This window comes from Cyclopterus lumpus, chromosome 7 (assembly GCF_009769545.1).
Source record: "Cyclopterus lumpus isolate fCycLum1 chromosome 7, fCycLum1.pri, whole genome shotgun sequence".
In the NCBI taxonomy this organism is placed as follows: Eukaryota; Metazoa; Chordata; class Actinopteri; order Perciformes; family Cyclopteridae; genus Cyclopterus; species Cyclopterus lumpus.
In genome coordinates this window covers 9,421,318-9,443,739 of record NC_046972.1, presented here as the reverse complement: position 1 = coordinate 9,443,739, position 22,422 = coordinate 9,421,318, and the positions used below count along the sequence as shown (strand labels likewise).

The window sequence follows — 22,422 nt, the reverse complement described above, 5'->3', positions numbered from 1 at the left end:
AGACAGAGGGACACATTGAGTGAATGAGAGGAGGAAGAAAGTGACGTTGCAAGAGAATGGAGATGGATGAGGATATGGTGGTGAGCAGGAGAGAGAAAGGAGGGAATGTGAAGGCAGAGCGGTCGCTGGAGTCAGAGTGTGGCAGACTAGCAGAGGAGGAGAGCGGCGAGGAGGGAAGGGGAAGGGAGGGCAGGCGTGGGAGAGATGCGAGTTGAGTCAAAGCCCCCGAGCTCCCCTGATTTCACTGTGAAAGACACTGTGCTGAAAAGATGGATAGCATGTGCCCTCTCTGCCAAGGCATGCCCAAGACAATGACATCATCATCATCATCCTTATCATCATCAAACTAGCAAGGACATGAGGCGAGAGCCCCAGACTCACGCTTGGATCTTTTATTCATCATTATTCACTCACTTATTCATAATTTTCCATGCACTCAGACTATCACTTTGCACTGACACCAAACATGAAGTCTTCATACTTAGAAATCTTCCGAAAATAAAATAGTTATCATACTTCTACAGTCAGACTGTCACTTTGGATGATGAATTGTCTATTTACATCAATAGAAATATTCCCAAAATAAAAGATGTACTCTTAATTTTAAATACATGTACAGCCCTATTTGGACACTTTGGTGCATAGTACAGAACATTTTGTTTTAAAATTAGATTTCACAGGATTCTACAATTACAGAATGGGGGAGAGGTTTTCTTTTTTCCTTCATACTGTATGTGTTGTGTGGCGTTGATACTGTCGCAGCAGAGGTTTTACTGGTGAGCAGTGGAGTCACTGCTTCTTATCTGCGAGTCTCTTTGCTTTATTCTGGTTGTAACGTGCTTCGCCTTCCTTGAAACGTCTCTGCTCCTCCTCTCCGTCAATCTGAAGAAAAGACAAAAAAAGACAAAAGAATTGTTTTCAGACACATTCATCATTTACACATATCTGCGGATATAACGTTAACGATGGGCATGAAGCTCTGAGCTAATGTACCAGTCTGCAGTTGTGGTTGTCATTTATCTCCTTATCTTCTTCATACGATACAGAATGAATGACTGAAACAGGGAGAGGCTTTGTATTGGAGACTAAAGAAGCAGAATGCATCAAGGTAGAGTTGAACGAACCCCTATGAGATCATTTGGAAGACATTTAAAGGACATTGAACCATTTGAAATTCCCTAAACTTCATGATTTACAAGTCATTACAATAACATGTGAAACCATGTGTCGTCTACAGCAAATTATATATTTCTGCAAATATGGCAGCAAGGAATAAGGATTGGGATGTCAGTCAGTTAGTCTGTCAGTGACTTTTTGGTCGTGAAATATAACTATCAGCAGCACAACTATTTCCCAGATTGAATGGAATTAGCTGAGAATATTAAATTAAAATTACCTAAATAATAATTGTGACTGTTGACTTATCATCCAATATGACACACACAGGAAAATATATCTCGTAACCAATATTGTAACCATCATAAGGAAACTCAAACTATATCGCAGAGTCTATGATATGGATGTAAATATTCACAGCTCCCTAGTTAAATGGATCCTATGATTGCATAATAATCCATAATTTACTTCCATAACATGGTGTCATATGCATATTACATGTATATATATATATATATATATATATATATATATATATATATCAGTTTTAGCATACAGGTCCAAAATATATTGGTATTATCTTTCATATTGATAGCATCACCACACCCAGGGATTCTGGGGAGAGCTCCTGGATTGAGGAGCACGTTCAAGAAGAACACATCTTCTCTTTCTCTTCACTTAGCTCAGTTTGGCTGCTGATTGGCAACCTTGTGACTTAGACAACAATACCGCCACCGGTGAAAGTGTCACCACTTACTTTTATGGTGCTTCCCCACTCCCTCATCTGCAGACTGTTCTTCGGGAGTGGGGGAGTGGGTTGTATGTGAGCATGCACACACACAGGTCTATGCATGTTTTCGTATGTAAAACTGTGAATACCAACGTCAATTAGCTGTTCAGATGGAGGATCTTTGCTGTGCACACACCAGGTGGTTGGCAGATTCAAGAGCACCTGCCACTCAGCAGCACTCTGGGTGCAAAGCTGACAGATGGCGCCTTAACGTTATGTCGAGAGCAGGGCAGTAACGGATATGACGAAACACCACGCCAGGGACAAGTCGAGGGGTCGCGACACAAATATGACGAGAATATTAAAATATAGTTTGCTGTGCCACAAACACAACAGGAATATCTCTGTAGATCTGTAGTATTGGTGTGTGTGTTGTGTGCTGGTTATATAACACTCAACATACTGCTCGGTCAATTTTGCTTTTGCCATTCAACTGAAAGTAATGGATAATTCCAGTTCATTGACTTTAAAAAAAAAAAAAAAAGAGAGAGAGACCAAGTTTCACCACAGTTTCAGTATTTTCACATATTTACAGAAACAGAAGTGCTGTTTAGACAATCTCGTTTTCAAAAACTTGAATTTCCTCATTCCCAATTTGTACAAAAGTACACAATCAGGAACTGTTCGAGTGTGAAAGTTACTGATTGTGTACAGTGACACGTCAAAGTCATGGATATAAAATCAAATAATAAATACTGTAATACCTGTAGAGGCCTTTCACACACTATCAGTTTTCCCTGTGAGTTATGAAGAGCAATGATTTTTACAGACAAAAAAAGTGTTGCTCTCTGATCATACAACTCAAATGTACTAACACAACAAGTACAAGTATAGCGCATTTAAGTAATGTGTTGTTGCTGCATATTGTAACAAGTGACATTGAAATAACTCGGCAACTAGTTAACATTTCCAATTGGACTGCAAGCAGGAAAACGTACCTGGAGCTGGTCATTACGGTAATGAAATAAGACCCGACAAGTTGATTTGGGAGCCTGACACCAAGCAGAGGTTTATAAATCATCTACTTCAGCACAGCTATTCCTCGTGGCAAAGACAACCATCATTTAACACAACACACTGGTTTTAAATCATTTCATTACAAGCCCAACAATAGTTCAGAGGGACTGCAGCCACGCAACCACATCCAAGTAAAACACTAACGGTAAGATGTTGGGACTACATTTGATCAGAAGAATCTGTAAAAAGTAACAGTTGCATCTCTCTGCAGTTACAAAAGATAAACAGCTATGAAATTCAAGGTGTCAGTGGGTAACATTTAACAAAGTAATTAAAGTTAAACTAGCTATGAGCTAGTACTGGGTAAACATTTACTATCCAGTCCACAAAGCCCTAAAACTGGTGTTTCTACTTTTTTGTCCATGTGTCTAGGTGTGCACATTATTTGTCCTGCTTATACTTTGTGTGCATTTGTGCTAGTCTGCACGCGTGCATGCAATGTTTATACTCATGCGGATAACATTTACATAACCCAATGTGACAATTCAATGCTATGCTCAAAATGGCCTTTTGGTGTACCCATGTAATTGGTATTCCCACAGTGGCTCCGGTCTAATAACTATGATTATGCAAGATCATCACCTTCTACTGATGACTATCTGATGCAGAACCCTTCCAAAAGCAGTCATGCTTGTTTCATTATGTCTTCAACTTAAATGGCTCCAATCGCATTCATTTTCACAATTCAAACAAACGATAAAATGCATGTGCAATAACTTTGCGATTCATGTGACTGTACGTGTAACGGTTCATACACGGCAAGAATGATGGCCCACATTGAGTCAAATACAAAAGGCTCCTCTTAGACATTGTTGACCACCAGCATGTCAGCATGCAAACATTTGCTACCGCAGAGGCTGCATTTCATCTCAATCCATCCAATATAGTTGTTGAGGTATTTCCGTCGGGACCAAAGTAAACCGACAACCCTAGAGTCGTGCTACTAGTGTGGCTAAAACATTTAAAAAACATTTGTTACAATACCCCCCAAAGAAATCTACAATAAATCATCCTGTAACAAATGAAACTATTCATTTGAATGTCGCCCACCGATGACAAAGTCAGACATCAGAGCCTCGGCCGACCGGGTCAAACGGCCAAGAATAACAGCTGTTTCAAATGGCGTGCTGGTCGCCCATTAGGTGGACAACTGAATGGACTGTGACAAATTATGTAAACTTGGAGCAGGGACAAGGCTCGTTAATGGGACTGATCGGACAATGCCAGCTAAATGCCAGAGGGGTTCCTCTGTGTTGGCACGAGACTTCAGTGGCACTGCCGAATGCCAGAGTCTCAAAGGTAGCACTAAGCTGTAAGCAACCGGCTCTACACAATTAACAGCCGAGAATTAACCTCCACATGAGTCCCAATACTATCCTATATGTTTATGTGTGTCAGAGATAGAGATACACTTATAGACAAAGGAAGACATTTTAGACAATGCTGAAAGGTGTTTCATTTGGAGACATACAAAAAATTGTTTAAAATACTCCACATTGACTTTTCCATGGATCCGTCTGTTCAGTCATGATTAATATCTTACGCTATCAGTTTTCTTTCTGTCTGTAGTTCAGCCTGTAAAACGATCATCCCACGTTCCTTAATAATCAGAGTTTAGTCAAAGTAACTAACAACTATTTGAGTAAAAGATAGTTTCAAGTTGATTTTCAGAAATGGATGGACCCAAATCACAACCGTGAACAAGTAATTCAACAATGTCCACATTGCTTTTGTATGGTTTGAAAAATGTTTGGCGATACACAACACAGCGATGAATTCAGAGGTGCTCATCCTTGTATTTAACATTTAACTTTGTGTTATATATTTGATTAAAAGTAACACTTTTGCAATCATTTTCTGGCACGGCTGAGGGTCTCTATAGGACATGTTGGAAATAAAAGAACTGGATGATAGCTGGATGAGATTGAAAATACCAAAAAAGGATATGAGGTATAATCAAAAATGCTTAATATTCATAATTAACAATCCATTACAGATTCATGGCCTGAGGCGTTGATACGTTCCATGTGTCGAGCCTTGGATTACCACACAGTCAGAAATATCTGCAACTCTGGCACAAGTGTACCCGTTAACCCGTTGCTGATTGTCTTGAATAGGAGGCGTCTAAAAATAAATGTGCATCACTTCATGTGGACTACAGGGGGTTGCCATGACAACTGGGCTTGTTTTTGTGTCACGGGAGGCCAGCTGAGTCTTTGCCAGGGAGGAGGGAGAGAGATGGAGGAAAGAGGGAAATAAAGAGAGGAGGGTAGGAAAGATGAATACAGGCAGAAGTGAGAAATGATGGAAGAATAGAAGATGGGAGAAAAGAGATATTATGAACCACTGAACAAGCAGGAAGCAAGATCGAAGTACCAAACCTTCTGTATGATCACTAATAATTCATTCCCTTGTGAACTGTATATTTCAACCCAAATGCCTCTGCAGAATGTGCACCCAGTTTTGAGCAACAACTTCTTTATTCACACATCTACACTCAGTACAACGACATCCTTCCACCAACAGCTGGTATTCAGTATGCACTGGCCACTGGCTGAGGATTCAAAGTGCTGACCTCCTGGTTACAAGCCAGTTTTCTAACCTTGAGACGACTGTTACCTCATTAAAAATAACCAGAAACACAACAAAGACATACGCTGGTCAAAAGTGCTTCAAGGCATTTTTCGATTATTTCTCTGCTGGCCCAGCCTGCACATACATTATTTCAGTAATTTTCAAGGGTGCTGCTGCAGAGAGGCGAGGCATCCCCGATATCCTCCCTACTGCTCATGCTGTCCTCTTTCCCCACTTCAGCATTACCCACACTGTGCTACGTTGGTGACATTCACCTCCCCCCCCCCCCCCCCCCCCCCCCCCCCCCCCCCCCCCCCCCCCCCCCTCACGCTGAGCTAAAACAGGAACATCTAAAAATAGTAAACACAGCGGGCTCACTGAAGGGAACGCGAATGAGGGGAAAATCACCTGCAGTCAAAAATAGCAGAAGCCGTCCTTTCAATCAGGCTATTTATAGAACACAACTGGAGCAAAAGCTGCCGCGATGCCATGAACATTACTTAAACAAAGGTTTGACATGGACGTGTTTTTATGTTACAGTTGGACTGGATCAGGTGAAAGAAAGATAAGATATTCTGTGACAATATCAAGGGAGGAGGAGGAGGAGGAGGAGACTCAACCAGACCCTCTGAACTCCTTTAGAAATGATATCTTAAAGTGCAAACAGGTGATCAATATTAAGGTTTCACAGTCAGTGCCTTGAGGCACAAACCTTTAAGCTAGACTCATGTGTCGGCAAAGAATAAGCACCTGGAACACATAGTAGAACAACATAGAGAGGTGTATTTGTTTTGTGACGTGAGGATTTTTAGCTTGATGGAGAGGACTTATTTTTGGAAAATCATACAAGATAACTTGGGGTGACATTTAAAGGTGCAAGATCCCCCAGATTGGGAGCATGTTGATGCGGCTCTCAACATGGCGACGACGAGCCGGCGCCTGACAGCCAACGCTTCTAACGGCGCAAACTCTCTGCAAAAGAGCTGACAGCGCTAACCGCACTTAGCTTAGGGGGAACCAGAGGGTGGGTGCTACTCTTTCACAAAGACTCCATCGGTCGGGACAACATTATCTTCTGTAACCGCTGTAAAACAACACACACAGAGAAACAGCCACTTCCTTCACTGCTCAGGTAGACGTTACTCTCCACTACATCTTTACATTTGCTGCTAGATTAATGCTCTGTATATTAAACACAGCTCCGTTAAAGAAATAGTTTGGCACTTATGGCTTATTTCAATATCGTGCCACTCTAAAGCTCACTAAACTTGTTTGTTTAATTCATACACAAACTGAGGGGTAAAAATATTCAAATATTGGTTTTAGATGAGGTTGTGTGCAGGAGTATCTATTCTGATACGTGCTGAGGGGGGATTTGTTATCACAACAAGTAAATGCTATTTGATAACTGCTTTGAATAATAGATGCTAGTTTTCCTGGAGTAAAATTCAAATGGCAGGACGGGGAGGCCAAGTGTTTATCGCGCTTTGTTCAACATTATCTGGCTTACTTGGCTAATTAATGTCATCATCACATTTCCATTCCTCACAGTTTCATCTCCAGGTGTTAATTGGTTTGACGTGTTGAACTTTTTTCCTGTGATTAAACATCTAACAATAGGTTTACCTTCGTCAATAGAGTTTGGATGGTCACTCCCCTGTTCTGAGTCTTGTTCCATGTTCAGTAATAGTGATAAAGCCAGAAATATCCCTGATTCAGCCTCGTCCTCCTTCTCTCACTCGTATAAATAAACACACGCAATTAGTGCTCAGAGATCTATTAAAGCTTGTGCAACTCTTCATGCAAAGCCCACTCAGCCCGCTCCATCACACACATAAACCTACATGCACTAGATATTTATTTGTCTTCCTTTCACACACGCATTCACTCGGTCTACATTGCATCCCTATCTAACATTTTTATGCACACACACACACACTTGTTTATCTGACATGCCACATCAGAGCCCTGGCAGCCCTGCCTCCATTTAGATTTCCATTTATAGTGTTGAGGATGAATTATTTAAATTACCAGGAGATTTCTTTATTTTTTTTGCCTCTCTTTTCATAAAATGGAGGTGAACAGAGAAATTACAATGACTCTAATCATCGCTGCAATTCCCTGCCGTGAAAACAAAAGCTTGTGCGAGATGTAAAACCAGGTAATGAATGCGTGGATCGAGGCAGACAATAGAGCAAACCAAACACAGGTTTTTGTGAAATGGAAATGGGGAGACTGACGGGCGCTTTTGAAAAGGCCGAACAGCGGTGACGCACGTTAGATGCACATTTCAGTCTGACAGGGGCAGAAGGAGAGGAGTCTGTTTTCAAATGGATGTGTCATGGTGTTGAAGGCTAATGCTGCGTCTTCATGAGTGTGTTAATGTTTATGGTAAAAGGGGTCAATGCAGCACTGACAACCCACCTACAGCCCTCCACGCTTCATTCTCATCCTTAAGGCGAAGCTCGGCTTCGTTCCAGCACGACATGCTGTTATCACCACTTTTCTGTTCAGATCTTAGGTTGAGTTAGCCATTTGTAGTGTGCATACTCTCTATTATATGTTCTACATGCTTAGGTTTAAGTAAGAGGATCGAGAGTGGCTAACCCGGAAAACCGCTTTGTGCTTGATAGCTATTACTTCAAATATTGTTGCTTGGTCTTCACTTTGAATGCATTTTCCTGGCTTTCTCAGTTCTTTGCATATACTTAAATGTGTAATGATTAGCCCAAGTGCAAACTCTCTGGAATTTGTACAAGTGTGCACTTGAGAGAATAATTAGTTGCTGGAGCCCACTCGGACAGACCGTGCTATACTGAAGATAAAAGTCGCTGGTGTACAATTTGTCATTTTAATAAAAAATAATAATTGAATACATATATGTATATATTTGTTTCATTTAGTTTGACAATGTTAGAAAAGCAATGTTGCCTTACATATACAATAATGATCCACAGGCAGGCATAAAGCTTATTAATAAAACACGGGTATCGGCCGATACCAAAAGCCCAGGTATGGATTGGAGCATCCATAGCTCATACCATTGTTACGGATGGTGCTTGACTCCAAATTAAAACAAAGTAAATGCTATCATTACCAAATGTATAAAAACTGGCTCATACCATATTGTGAAACAAAAACAAACAAAACAAAAACAAGACATGTCCAAAGACATGAAACAGAATATGAATTGATGAGTCACAAAATAAAGATTAATGTTATTTTAATGGCCCTTCTGTTGTCTAATTCCCACACACTGACAAGCTGACTTCATCTCGCAGAATAGTTGGACGAGTTTTAAGGGGATCATCACATGTGCGAATGGCGCCATGAAATAATGTAAATGTTAAACAGATGGCCTGCCCTGCAAACAGGGTTTGGTTCAACGCCAGAACAAACAGCAAGTGACTCTCCTGCCTGCAAGTAAACTTTACACTTTACATGCTGACAAGAAGTGCTGAGTCAGCCAGACAAAGATGTCCAGGGATGTTATAGAGATATTAGCATGCAGCCCTCCCTGCGAAAGGCTAATACGCAGACACAGCAAAGAATTGTATGCAATGAAAAGACACTGATGTGCCAAATTGCTAAATTAAGGATAGTGTCTCTCATGCTGTGAGCTTTCCAAAAGTCACAGGTGTCACTGACTGAGGAAATGTGACGAGCAAGGTAAAAGTCGAGAAACAGAAGGTTGAATTACTCAAGAAGAAGACATGACATTGTGAACAATAATATTCTATTTAATATTGGGGTGAAAGTAACTAATTATACTGAGTCAAGTTGAATTTTAAGTAGTAATGTTTTTTATATCTAACTTATTTTTGTTAGCCTGTGAAAATGTTTATTTTAATTGTGTTTTTTCTGAAAGTTCCAGGGACAAGTTTCCAACATTACATTTTTATCAGAGAAAACAAAACTAAAAAGAGGTGGATAAAGAAGCAAATCCATGGCCTGACTAAGGTTTTAAGTAAGAGCCTAAAGTAAGCTATACCATACTTGGTGGATGCATCAAATAATCTTGACACTCAATCTTTTTAAGACTTATGTAAATATAGCCCTATGTGGATATTAAATGAAGAACAGAATCAAATGAATGACTTTAGAAAGACTGGACGGTACCAACCTTAAGAGGAGGGACAGGTTGAGGTTTATTGTCCTTGTCCAGGGACATGAAGGTGAAGAAGGCCGAGACAGCGCGATATTTATCTGGCTCCACTAGCGAGGAAGCATCGACCAACACTTCAATTTCCATAGACTTGTTACTGATGAATGTGAGCCGCCCCGTCACTGTCACCACACAGCCTAGGGGAGACGAAGAAAAAGAGGAGAATAATTAATGATGTTGTGAGAAGAAAGAAAATAGAAATATTGTATTGCAACTATCTCACACCAAAATGACTAAAGTTTGAATTCACCTGTAAACTTTGAGTGAACACAATAATATTGACTAATAATAATGCTAAGCTGAAATCAAACTAAGGACCTTCATGGATAGCTATACGCTGGTATATTGGTATAGTCATCCGAGGAAAATACAGGATCTGCTCTTGCAAGGTACTTCACAATGTTGCATCATGAACTTATTTAAGTCAGTTCCACCAAGGGAGTGAAGCCGGGTGCGGATCTCTGGCTGGAATAGCTGAACAACAGTCTCTCCTACGGCAAGCTTTTCAGATGAATACAAAGTAGGACCTTTCAAAATAAAGCTGATTTATGTGCTTATAGTAACACAGATAAGTTAGAAAACCTGGACAAAAATATTTTGCATTGCAATCAAAGTCTTTTAAAGGTTTTAATGTTTACAACCACAAATTAGGAGGTCACGTCATGTGCACCACTGCAGAGCATGTGGTGCACACTGAGCTCCATCTAATCCAACATAAGTGCACTTCTCCTTTTTGTCACTGCAGGTAGGGGTAAAAAAAAAAAAAAGAAGTAAATTGATAGGACTGGACATTGCTGAAGTGTTTCTTTATTCTATTTCATGTGCTTCTACTGTTTTATTACTGCTGTTGCCATAGAGACGAGAAACAAAGGTGTTATCCCTGCAGTCTGAGACCGATCTGGAGTCTATGACTGAGATCTTATAAAACAGTCAAAGATAATAACATGTCTGTATGGAAAATGAAAAAAATGGCTTTTACAAGCTGCAAATTAATTCAAAGAAAATGACATTGTAAAATGTCAGTGGAGTTGTTCATTGAAGGACCGTTTTACTCGTGCAGGAGGCTGAGATTAAAGGCTGTTGTCATCATAAAAAGAAAGACAACAATGACTGTTTAAATTATTAACTCAACCTATGTTTACAGCACTTACGGTTCATGCAAATAATGTCTGTACTCTGTCCGTAGCAATGCAGAAGTGTTGCCACACAAGAGAGGACGATACATGGCTGAACAAATGGTGTGACTTTGACATCAGAGATGATGGTTCACTTCCAGTCTCCTGCTAACAGTTTGGTCTTAACCCCAATGCTAGTTTAGTATCCCAATGCTAGTTTAGTACCTCAATGCTAGTTTAGTACCCCAATGCTAGTTTAGTACCTCAATGCTAGTTTAGTACCCCAATGCTAGTTTAGTACCTCAATGCTAGTTTAGTACCTCAATGCTAGTTTAGTACCCCAATGCTAGTTTAGTACCTCAATGCTAGTTTAGTACCCCAATGCTAGTTTAGTACCTCAATGCTAGTTTAGTACCCCAATGCTAGTTTAGTACCTCAATGCTAGTTTAGTACCCCAATGCTAGTTTAGTACCTCAATGCTAGTTTAACCTTAATCACGATCCTTCTTGAACCTAAACCAAATTGTGTTATGTTGTTTCACCGTAACTCGGCCTGAACCATCACAGCAGATCAGAAAATGCTCAGAATTGATTTTGTAACATATGGTTTGTTTTGAAAGGACTGATCCTACTTTGTCACTGAAGTCAGACTTAATGGTGCGAGTAGATGTTCAGAGATGTGGAAGAGTTTACAAGACATGTGCCAATGTAATTAATTTGGTTAAAATAGTCTGGTGTGTGGAGCCTGCTTGAGTAAATGTGGAGAGAAAAATGTATCTCATTGTCCAAAAGTAACCCAATATATACAGAAAATGCTCAGTCATATTAACACATACTTCACTGAAGTGTGAGGTGGTAATCACTACAGCAAATGCTACACTAAATGTTACTGCATTTGTTTTGCTGCCTTTGGCAGCTATAGCTTATACATATTTTGGCAACTTTTCCAAATCAAAGTGAGAATACTTCTGGCCATTGTCTCACCTGTTATGGAGGGGTTTTACATGTTACTGCCGAGAGTGAATCGAGTGTCAGGTAAACTATCTCTGGCACAACAAAGCGTGCTCTGCTCAATGACATTACACAAAAAATGAGCCGTGATGAGACTGGATGATTTTATTTTTAAAGGCCTTCATGATTAATAATTGATTTATGTAGAGAGTAGATATTGGACATGTGCAGCGATGAAGGTCAACCAACCTGAAAAACTGGCAGAGTCTCATCTCGGAGGAGCTGTTTGATGAAGCTAATCTGCTGTGAGGAGAGTCCATGCCAGAGCCTTGTGATATGCGCACTAAGCTGGGGTTGTTTGAGCCATAGATGTGATATTTTAACAACAATCTGCGTTACGTTTTTTTCTATTACTCGTTCCATAGCAATTGGACCAAAGTGAATATATATATATTCTATAAACAAGAAGCTTCAAATGACATGTTTGCATAAGCAAATGACCAGTGAAGACTACAAAAAGGGAATAAAGCAATGTCGGTGAAATAACAGCCCTCCCTTCTGACAACTTCTCCAGAAACACATTAGGGCGACAACATGAAACGCTTCTCTGTGTAGGAGCAGAACATTAAAAGACACTAATGAACAAGTGACTCACAAACTGTTATATGACTGCATCCATTTTGTAATGTTTAGAAGAGTAGTGTCACAGCTCCACTCAGGCTGGAGTTTGACACCAAGTGTAAGAGCCAAATTCAAAAGGTTAACTATTCATATACTTCTGCGACGGAAAATCAATCCACTCAACATGGATGTCATATTAGTGGGACATTGATGCTTTAGCTCTCGCACGGCCTTGAATGTTTAGTCTCAAAACATGCAAATGAAAAGTGTCACAGACAAGATATTCGTAAACTACAAACGCAAAAGACAGAGGAAAGCCGTCACTGCAAATTAGTTGAGAAATGAGCAGTGAGATGGAATATGATAGGAATATACATTAGTAACCAACAATTTAGCACATTCACATCATTCTTGCTCAACTTAATCATTTGTTTAATCGCACACATTACATTTCAGTTGCAATTACGTTCTCATCATTTATTTTTATTGGGTCAATTAATTAATTAATCAATTAACCCCTTCCTTAATGTTGACAGTAGCCATAATCTCACTAACCCTTCAATCAATTCAAACTATGTTCTCCATTATAATTTGCTTGATTTTTCAGTTCAGATGTTCTGAATAAATGACATTTTAGTTTTGTCCTGCTTTTGCATTGTTAATGCATGAAACTACACGTAGCTTTAAAGTTTAAAAAATCTTTCTCTGCATTTCACCATATCAAGTTCATAAATATATTGTGTAGCTTTGTCACACAGCATGGAAGATGTGGCGGCAAATTAGGTGGCATATATCATGAAAAACTCAGAATACATGTAATTGAACAAGCTTTCTGATTTGGCAACCGTTTCCATGTCTCATGCAGCTCGTTATACACGACTTGAGAACCTTCGCAAAGGTGCATTGTGTTTTTCTTGCAAACAGAATGGGCTTTTTCAGACGGCATAAAGAGACGCAGCGTTTCAGACAGAGGGTGAATACAGGTATATTCAGGTGGAATATAAATAAGTGAATTAAGAATTAAGTTTTTTATAAAGCATGTGTGTGTACATGCTTTTATGTAAACACACATGTTCTAGTAAAAAACCCAAATCAAGCTTTAACCTAAAAGTGAGCAAAAACTCCCTTTAACATTTGCAAATAATAAAGACATTTTAAGTTGCTTTGTTCAAAGCATAATTTTTTCTGCAGTTGAAATTCAGGTATTGTGTTTCTTCTCCCTGATGATTATTGTTTGCATTGTAAACCAGTGATATTTCTGCTGCTGGACCCCACGAATCTGAGCATTTAAATAAATGGACTGTTCCGGCTATAAACAGTGGGACCTCCAAAAACTTCTAAACAAATGAACATCCTCCACATGAGCCATGTGACCACGTGGCCACAGACCTGTTTAATGTTCTGGGTCTTGATGTCCAATCTCGCTTTATTTAATGTTAATTCTGTCTGTGTCTGCTGGTGTGTGGTCCTCTAGTCTCACACATATTTGTGTAGCACCTTAGACATGATCTTCTATTATTTTGTACATACAATAAAGTCAATTTAAGCACTTTGAAAATGTATGAATTGGGCTTTACAAGTTAGTTTTTGCCTTTTAGTGATTTTTTCCGTATGTGATTTCTTTACCTGGTCTCTTGCATCCAGCTAGCTTTTACATTACATGGAGAATAAGTTATTAATGAATTCAACGCCTGATGTAAACCAGCACAGCTGCAGTCGACGTTGAAGTCAAACACTTTAAAGGATCCATTATAGTTGTTGGCTTCAGCCTCGACAGCAGCTGTGCTGGAAATATCTGAAAGCCATACATGTCATAATATCTACATTTAGCTTGATGTAGTCAATAATGGAAAGGAAAAACTATTTTCGTTCTAAAATGAAAAAAATAGAGGTACAGCACAAAATGCCAGCAGCTATTTTGGGTATTTCTTTTTTCTGTTTTGATCCTTGACCATTCCTTTCCTAAGCACACCACTTGCGTTTTTTTCTGACCACCTCGAGCAAAATGGGAAATCTACTGGTGACATAACACCTAAGTCACCGTGGAAGCCAGGGGAAATAATGTCATCACCAGCACCTAAACTCACAGGACAGATGGTGGCAGCAACTGGAGCGACTAGAAGCAGCTGAACGATGTGGACACGGATCTGAACCGATGTGTACCGTTCAGTTTTTCACCCCTGAAACACAGGAAGGTGTGTTTTAAATGTTTTAACGCCCCCCTCGCCAAAAAAAATCCTTTTTAGCCACTTACTCTTTCCCCGGGCCTCCTTGAAAGTGAATTATCCTGCTTGAATAAAAGGCACCTGCATTTAAAAATACATGAACTATAAATGCCGTAGACTTACAGCTGACCTAGCACACTTGAAGAACTGTCAAGTGTATGACATTTACTTTCCACTTAACAATTCAGTAATGGGCAGAGATGTAGCGGGCCCATTGTTAACGTTATATCCAGAGATAATCATAACATCAGAATTTGAGCACTGGATGTCTTGATCACATCATCTCCAGCGCACGAATGACAGCAGACACTTTGAAGAGGCTGCTGTCATATTTGACATATTTAGATTCCATGAAAGTCTAATGACTGCGACAAATTATCAATTGCTTCATAATCTTAATGTCAAAATGTTGTTTGCCCTTCGAAATTGTCTCCCAATAACAGTATCCAATAATTATTATTTCAAAAGCATTTCAATCTGACTACTCAAGTCATATTCATCAGGAGTCAAAAGGCCCACTAGGCCAGCAAGACGACCTGATAAGATAATTAACACTCCTCTAGTTGGTCTGTGAGTGTGTGTATCTCTCAGAGTATGTTTGTTTTCTGGGGATTTATGCACTTCATCTTTGCTCCTAAATGTCCGGAAAAGCACTTGAGCACACAAACTGTGTTGCAAATAAACCATTTAACCTAGCGCTCAACTTTGAGAATGGAAAAGCCGTATATATTACTATAACACTATAGTGAGTAGACAATTCCTTTCCCATTAAGATGTCAAAGGCTAAGTGGATAATGGTGTTGTCAAAATCCTTGAATAAACTTTAAAATGAGAGGCTTAGAATTTGTCCATTTAGAGGGCGAGAGGCGTTGAAAATACAGTATCAATGATATCTCACTTAAACAGTGAGGAAACAGCTTAGAGAGAAAGCATGGTAATGGAAAATGTTAAATCATAACAATGCTATGTTTTTCCAGATGTAGCGGCAGCCCAACAAAACAAAACAGGTCTTGATTAGCAACAGTGTGACAGCTGTTGATGTTGGCTAGCCCCGTTTAAAACAGCACTGTCTGACTGAATTTATAGACCGCTGAGTTTTTCCACATTACTATGTAATTAGTTTCTTTGAGAGTGCAGTTTATTAATGGGCGAGTGACAAAGGTTAAAGAAAAGCAGCCTTTGGCCAACACTACAGTACATCTTTTGGAGGTACATATCCATCAACCTGTGGATAACTTAAAGCTCTGAGTGTATTCTCCATCTCATCCTCACCTTTGTTGATCTTGCGATGGAAGTTGATGGCATCCACAGAGGCGGTGACAACGTTGCTGTTGCAGTGCCGAACTGACACAATGCCGGCGACCTCATCCATCAGCTTCATAGTCACACCTGTTCAAGACACACAAACAGTTTGCCTTTTGTAAGATATTCAAGATCTATAGCGGGGGATTCATAGATATATGTTCTACTCTGTTGTAAAAAAACAAGACACATTTCTTTGACTATAACATTTGTCATGTACATGAACAGCACAATATCACTAAATAGTGTCCAGTATTCACTAAGATAAGTAGTGCGAACTCAACCTGAGGGAACGTTTCAATATAATGTTCTCTCCCCTTGTATCAATAAAACAGTCGGTCATGTTAGTCAAGTCTTAACCTATAGGAAGTGCAGATCTAGGACAGTCGAACAAACACATCCAATACAAAACTAGAGATGAAAATGATCTTTTAGCTAATCTAATGCAATGAAAGGAGAAGTTGTTACAGTCAAAAGCTCCAGAACAATCCCATAAGGGGCTTTTGAGTGGAGGTTTCTCAGCAACTCATCACCGGTGAAACATCACACACATTCTCTCTTTAAATCCCAACAAGCCTAAATATAGTCATTGAGTTTGAGACCCTAATAGATGAGATTGTTTGATGAAAAAGCTAATAGGTTTCCTGATGGTTTAATGCAGTTATTGTAAGTCGCTTTGGATAAAAGCGTCAGCTAAATGACATGTAATGTAATGTAATGTAATGTAATGATGCAATCAGATAACTACACAGCTGCCGCTGAATGATAAATCGGTTTCCCCCCACATTAGCTTCTCATCCAGACTCATCAGTCCACTGTTGAGCGTGTGACTGCCAACAAGAAGTGTTTCAATAAATGTTATGAATGTTATCGTAAACACAAACATTATTACGCAGCATAGTCCAGGTGTTTATTTCTCCTTGGAGAGTGTCTTCACCAGGACATCGACAGCATCAGTAATTTGTCCAAAAGTTTAAATGACCTCTGTTTACGTTTTCCTTAAAAGCAAACTCTTGCAAATAATACCGTCACAGAAAGTCCCGAGAGGCAGTTGGTGTGTTGAGCATACAAAGTATGTGACTTTGGAACAAGAAGCGGACGCTGGTTTCTTTTAAAGGAATAGTATGACATTTGGAGTAAGACGCTTATATGATTTCTTGTCAAGAGTTGGATGCGAAGATTGATGACATTCTCCGTGAATAAACAAATGTGTAAATATAACACATCAAGGTTTTACGGAAGGTTATGTTCTGGATCCAGGAGAGAGTCCAGGAAATGACTGCTCCTGGCCAAGATATAATCCAGCACATGAGAATGGTATACATTTTTTCGACTTTCTCATCTTAAAAATACTTTCAAAAATAACCATATTTCTCAAAATAAAGAAAACATATTCCTTCAACAATGAGGATGATCTTTTCATAACTCTAACCATGTAGTTTTAGTTTCCTAAACTGAACCAGTTATTCACCACACTATAGCTGACAGGTCACAAAACACAAATGTAAATTATTTTTAGGAAAAGGAAAAGGGAAAGCGGTATCTAACTATTAAAGCAATAAACCTCTATTAGTGTAATTTGGAAAACATTGACATCAAAATGAATAAACTTCGTATAAACAAGTGAAGAGCACTCTGTGCAGCGGCGAGGCTTCAGGGCTCTGCGGAGTATGTCCTCAGCATCAGGCCTACAACTGTCTGCGACTCATTGACTGCAGTTCACTTTGGCTGCTGGATGCTGGATACAGCACCTGAACTGCTCTTCACTTCCCTGGAGTCAACAAGCATGAGCGTGCGTATGGCCTACAGGAGCAGTGCCATTGCAACTCAAATTGTGTATGTTTTGCTATACTAACATATAACGTTACCGCTGCCAAAATACCTCAGCTAATTAAATCCATGCTCGACATGCTCAGTTATGTCAAGCAAGGGTCTAATATGCCTCTTTGGAAATCTATACATGAGCTAAATTGCAGGTGTACGGCTGAGGACCCAAGGAGGCGCGGTTTTGAATGTGAAGTTGTTTGTTTGAGTAGTTTTTCACTAAAAACCAGTCATCTTTTAAACCAACAGGAAGTGAGTATTTGATACTAAAAAGATACAGAGGTTTAAGATGTGAGAACATATTTTTTTTTAAAACTGTTCCCTTCACACATGACACAATCATGTGTGAAGGAAACAGTTGTTTGTGGGTTTCTCACAGAAATTGGGTAATCTTGTATGGAGTGGGTGGGTTGGAAATGAGAAAAGCGAGGAGGGTGGCACCTGTCTGTCATGTGTGTGTGTGTGTGTGTGTGTGTGTGTGTGTGCAACACTCCAGTTGCCCCAATCGTTCACTGCGAGTTGCTTTTTGTATCTCTACCGCGACAGAGAATCAATAAGTCTGCTTGTTGATGGCTGGTTTGGCTCCCAAAGGCTCCTACCATCTGTACTGTGTGGCTCTATTTATGACAGCCAAATGTGTGGGAGTACAAACAGAATGTGCTGCTTGCTCCCAAATGTGGCATTCAGTGTAAAAGTGGGCCTGCTGAGTTGATTAAACATCCCATTACTTTGACAACCTCTTATTCCCAAATGACCAGACCATCACTTCCACCATGTAATGCTGATAACAATGATGCATACAAAAGTTTAATATATAAAGTAAATGAATTGTTTTGCCAAGCTAACTTTTGTCAGAGTTAAAAGAAAATGCACTTATATTTCCAACTCTATGATGTGTGATTGTGTGGCTAAACTCAGGCCTGGCTTTGTGAAAGTGACAGATGTCAGTCCATCACATGAGAGGCATCTTGAACTCACACTAAAACCCTGTTGATTGGGGAGGGAAACGCATTCAAAACGCTCTCTGATAAAAGCTCATGTGGCCACAGTGGTGAAAGGTGAGGAGGATTTAAAACTTGAGTATGAAATATTCTGACTTTTTAGAATATTGACATGCTAACAAGCGCTAGAACAAAGTTATAGTATACCTTAAAGAGACTAAAATTAATATAAAAGTGAGTCACTCATTGTGATGAACCCACAACCAACTCTGCAGTTTGACCTCAACTCTATTTGAAAGCTAATTGCTGTGGTATTCAGCCCTGCAGCCTCCGTGTTTTGGTCCAATTTCATTGCTTTCGTCAGCATTGTTTTCCCACCGCAGCCTGCAGCTCTTTTTGGAAGAATAAATTCTAAGAACCCACATGCTCAGCACCAAACCGCATACAGACATAATATACAACTAGCTGGTAACATAGTGGAGCGAGTCGCATCTAAAGAACCAGACTTTAGCCTCAAGCTAAATAAAAGGAAACATTGGATCTGCATTCAGACAAATGAATGATAATGTTTATCTGTATCTGTTGGAAGCATATGAGGCCGTTCAAAACGTGTGGAAAATACCAGCTGTGACGCTTTCATCCTTTTATCCAAGGTGCTCGGGAGGTTGTGTTCCTGCCGTTACTAAGCAACCAAAACTTGATGTTGATGATGAAGTTCCAGTTATTTTGCAATAAGCTTCACTGACTAAACTAAACCAAACTAAGATAAATGGATGCCCAACACCATTAAATCACCCTTAGTAGTTACACTACTTGGTTTGTCTGCGTCAGTTCGGCCGGACGTCTCAGTAGAGTCATCTACGCATGGGTTATACTTCTATTTGAGGCATGAACTCTTGAACACCATAATAATAAAGCCTGGTTCCCTTTGGCTACAGTATATTTAATTGAACTGTCTGCTTCTCATAGGACTGACATGGTCCATTACCTTCCCTCAAAATAATCTATTGAAGAAGAGTTCATATTACAGGTCTGTAACAGAATATCCTATTTACTATGAATAAGCTAAAATAATACATACAGTAACAACTACATATTAAATCTAAAAGTATCATTCAGATGATCAAATATTGTTTATTGTCTTTATCTCAGCAGTGCTATGAGAAAACAGCAGCTCTGGTAGCAGCAGACACGCATCAGCTCTCTGATGATATTAATCCTTGAAACAAAGTGACCCCGCATCTTTGAGATTTCATCTCATTGACCCTCCATTTGCAAATATTGAATGGTAAGAATTAGATTATATTTATTCTGGTTCTCTGTAATTGCATAAGGGCTCTTATCAGAATGAAACAATCTTTAGGAGGTCATTGTGGGTAAATTAAAGAATTATAAAGGGATGGAGAGAAAGCACTACTCAGCATACTATGGTATGAAGTGAATTCTAATGTGGTAAATGGATAAGACGGGTAGAATATCATTTTATACTATGATACGAACTCTGGAAACTAAATTAAATACATAAATCAAAGTGCAATGAGGACTTGATTATTTGTGGGTTGGACTGTGACTTTCTGAGGGACATTGAGACAGAGTGTAGCAGTGAGAGTGGGCTCCCGTGATCTTGTTCCCCGGCTCCCCGGCGTTAGCAGCTCTCCAGATGCCTCGTGAAAACGAGGCTGGTAGGTGTGGGGGGATAATTACCCCAGTTAGCTCACTGTTCTTCACTTTGCCACACTCCTTCCCGTGGCCTAAAAGTAGCTTATGAGTAGTTAAAAGCTGCTTGTTTGAAAAAACTAAAAACTGTTTCCTCACCATACATATGTCACATTGTGGGAGAAAGCTTCAGCCATTCCCAAACATGGTTCATTAGCATTGCTTCATTTGAAAGAGGAATATTAACATTTCATTAGGCTGGAGAAATTACATGGATGTGGTGCATTGTGGGCGGAATTTTAGTTGAGTTTACGGATCCGCAATTCAGGCTTTGGTTCAAGTCCCAAATCCTGGGAAAAACTTTTTCATAAATATAAGTGCAAGTTTCTTTTTTCTAAAACTCCACCCATCAATACTTTCTAGATTAACAATAAATCAAGTCTACATATTGCACACACAAGAGCAGCTGTGATGCAAGCAGCTGCATACGTAGTGTGCACCTGAAATATTAACAAGTGCATCCACAAGAAGGCAGATCAGGGACAATTCAACATGGGAACATCTGCCTTGACAGTTTCCAATTTTGCACAAGGCAATAATGACAAGAGCAGCAAGAGATATCACATACATTTTAGTAATTGAGGACAAGCTCTATTATTTTCTTTCCAAAACTTCCTCCCATTGTTCAAAGTCTGCCGCTTACCTATATCCTTACATTCTTTCATACTGCCCCCTAGTTTCCTATGCTATATTGCATCATGCGGACATATAGTATTTATTTATTTCATTTCACAAGTGAGTCATGAGATTGTGCTGGATATTCATTTTATCTGGTGTACTAGAAACCTGTGACTAAAATGTCAAGCAAATCAAGTGAAGGATCTTGTATGAAGTCCTTGAGTATCAAAGATGCTCGTCTTTATAAATCACTACCATCAGTGGAACGCTAAATGCAACTCCTGCAAAAGCCACTCTCCTTGTACAGTCGATGTAAAAGGTTGAAGTGAGGCTCAATGTGAGACTGCAAATGAGGACAAGCGAGGCCAAGACCGCCCTGGGCCTGGCGTTACACATTCACAGGGTGACATGGCACACTATGACTCTCCCTTTGCCGTAGGGTGGGAACACGAACGGCAGTGTGGAGATAGTGTGTGTGAAGAGGAAAGACAGCTCCCTCCAAATGGGGAAAAAAGGGCAATTAGTAACCAAGTCCCTAGTGCAGCCCAGTTTGCCACAGGGGAGAGTACCTCTGTGATTAGATTCTTTCTGACGATTTCCCCAAATCTTCGCGCACAATCCTGTCCATCGGCAACGGGCACAAGAACAATGAACAATTCCGGGCAGCTCTTGTTGCAAATCAACTCTGTCGACTAACTTCAAGCCCTTTTAATTAGAACCAGCTCAGACACAGCACACGACACAAGGCAAAGGAGGAGAAAGTGTGAGACCAAGAGGCATCGATAGCAAAGCATTCATGGCCTTTTCCTCTCTCACCATTTGCTAAACTTACTCCTTTCGTCTCTGTTCATACCTCCCTTTCGTGGTCTTGCCCTGTGCCTTCATGCACCATCCACAGTTCACTCAATCTCAGTCTATCCTTCTCATCCTCTCCCCAACAACTGCTCCAATCATGGACGGTATCAAACGGCTGCAACTGCCTCCTAACGAGCTGTTACTATAGAAACAGCTCCTATTAACATTAAACCCACGCAGCCACGCATCCATATCCTGGAAGAAAGTCCCGTCAGCTGCTTTTTTTATATATATATATCTTACCATTCCAGCTGTGGGGAGCTTTACCAAACACCTTAACAATTGTGACTTTAAGTCCTGAAAATTGCAAGTGCGCGCTGTCATGGTTACTGTTAAACTGTAAGCTCCATGCACAACACAGGCCTGGAAAAATCATTAAGATATGATTCCTGTAATAGAAAGTCTGTCAGATAAAGAGCTTTCAGATAAAATGCACCTCTTGCTGTGATGTTAAAGGTCATCGGCTCCTGCAGATTACTTTTCTGAATGTAGTTAGTAAAATACATGGTTAATTCCTGTTCATTTAGTATTTGTTCATTTCGCCACTAAAAAAAATAATTTTATGTTTGGATAGTATCGGCTTGTAATACTAC

General features: G+C 39.8%; 1 protein-coding gene across 4 annotated transcripts in view; it reads right to left on the bottom strand.

Moving 5' to 3' along the window:
• Positions 1–370: 370 nt before the first annotated feature.
• The window catches only part of acot7 (acyl-CoA thioesterase 7), a 53,813-nt gene continuing 31,761 nt past the window's right edge, over positions 371–22,422 (bottom strand). For all 4 annotated transcript variants that reach the window (XM_034538295.1, XM_034538297.1, XM_034538293.1 and 1 more), the window contains 3 exons: positions 15,846–15,962; positions 9,621–9,799; positions 371–882 (listed from right to left, as the gene is read on the bottom strand). In XM_034538295.1, coding sequence (XP_034394186.1) covers positions 790–882; positions 9,621–9,799; positions 15,846–15,962 — 389 coding nt within the window. In that variant the 3' untranslated portion in view covers positions 371–789. The remainder of the gene's footprint in view (positions 883–9,620; positions 9,800–15,845; positions 15,963–22,422) is intronic.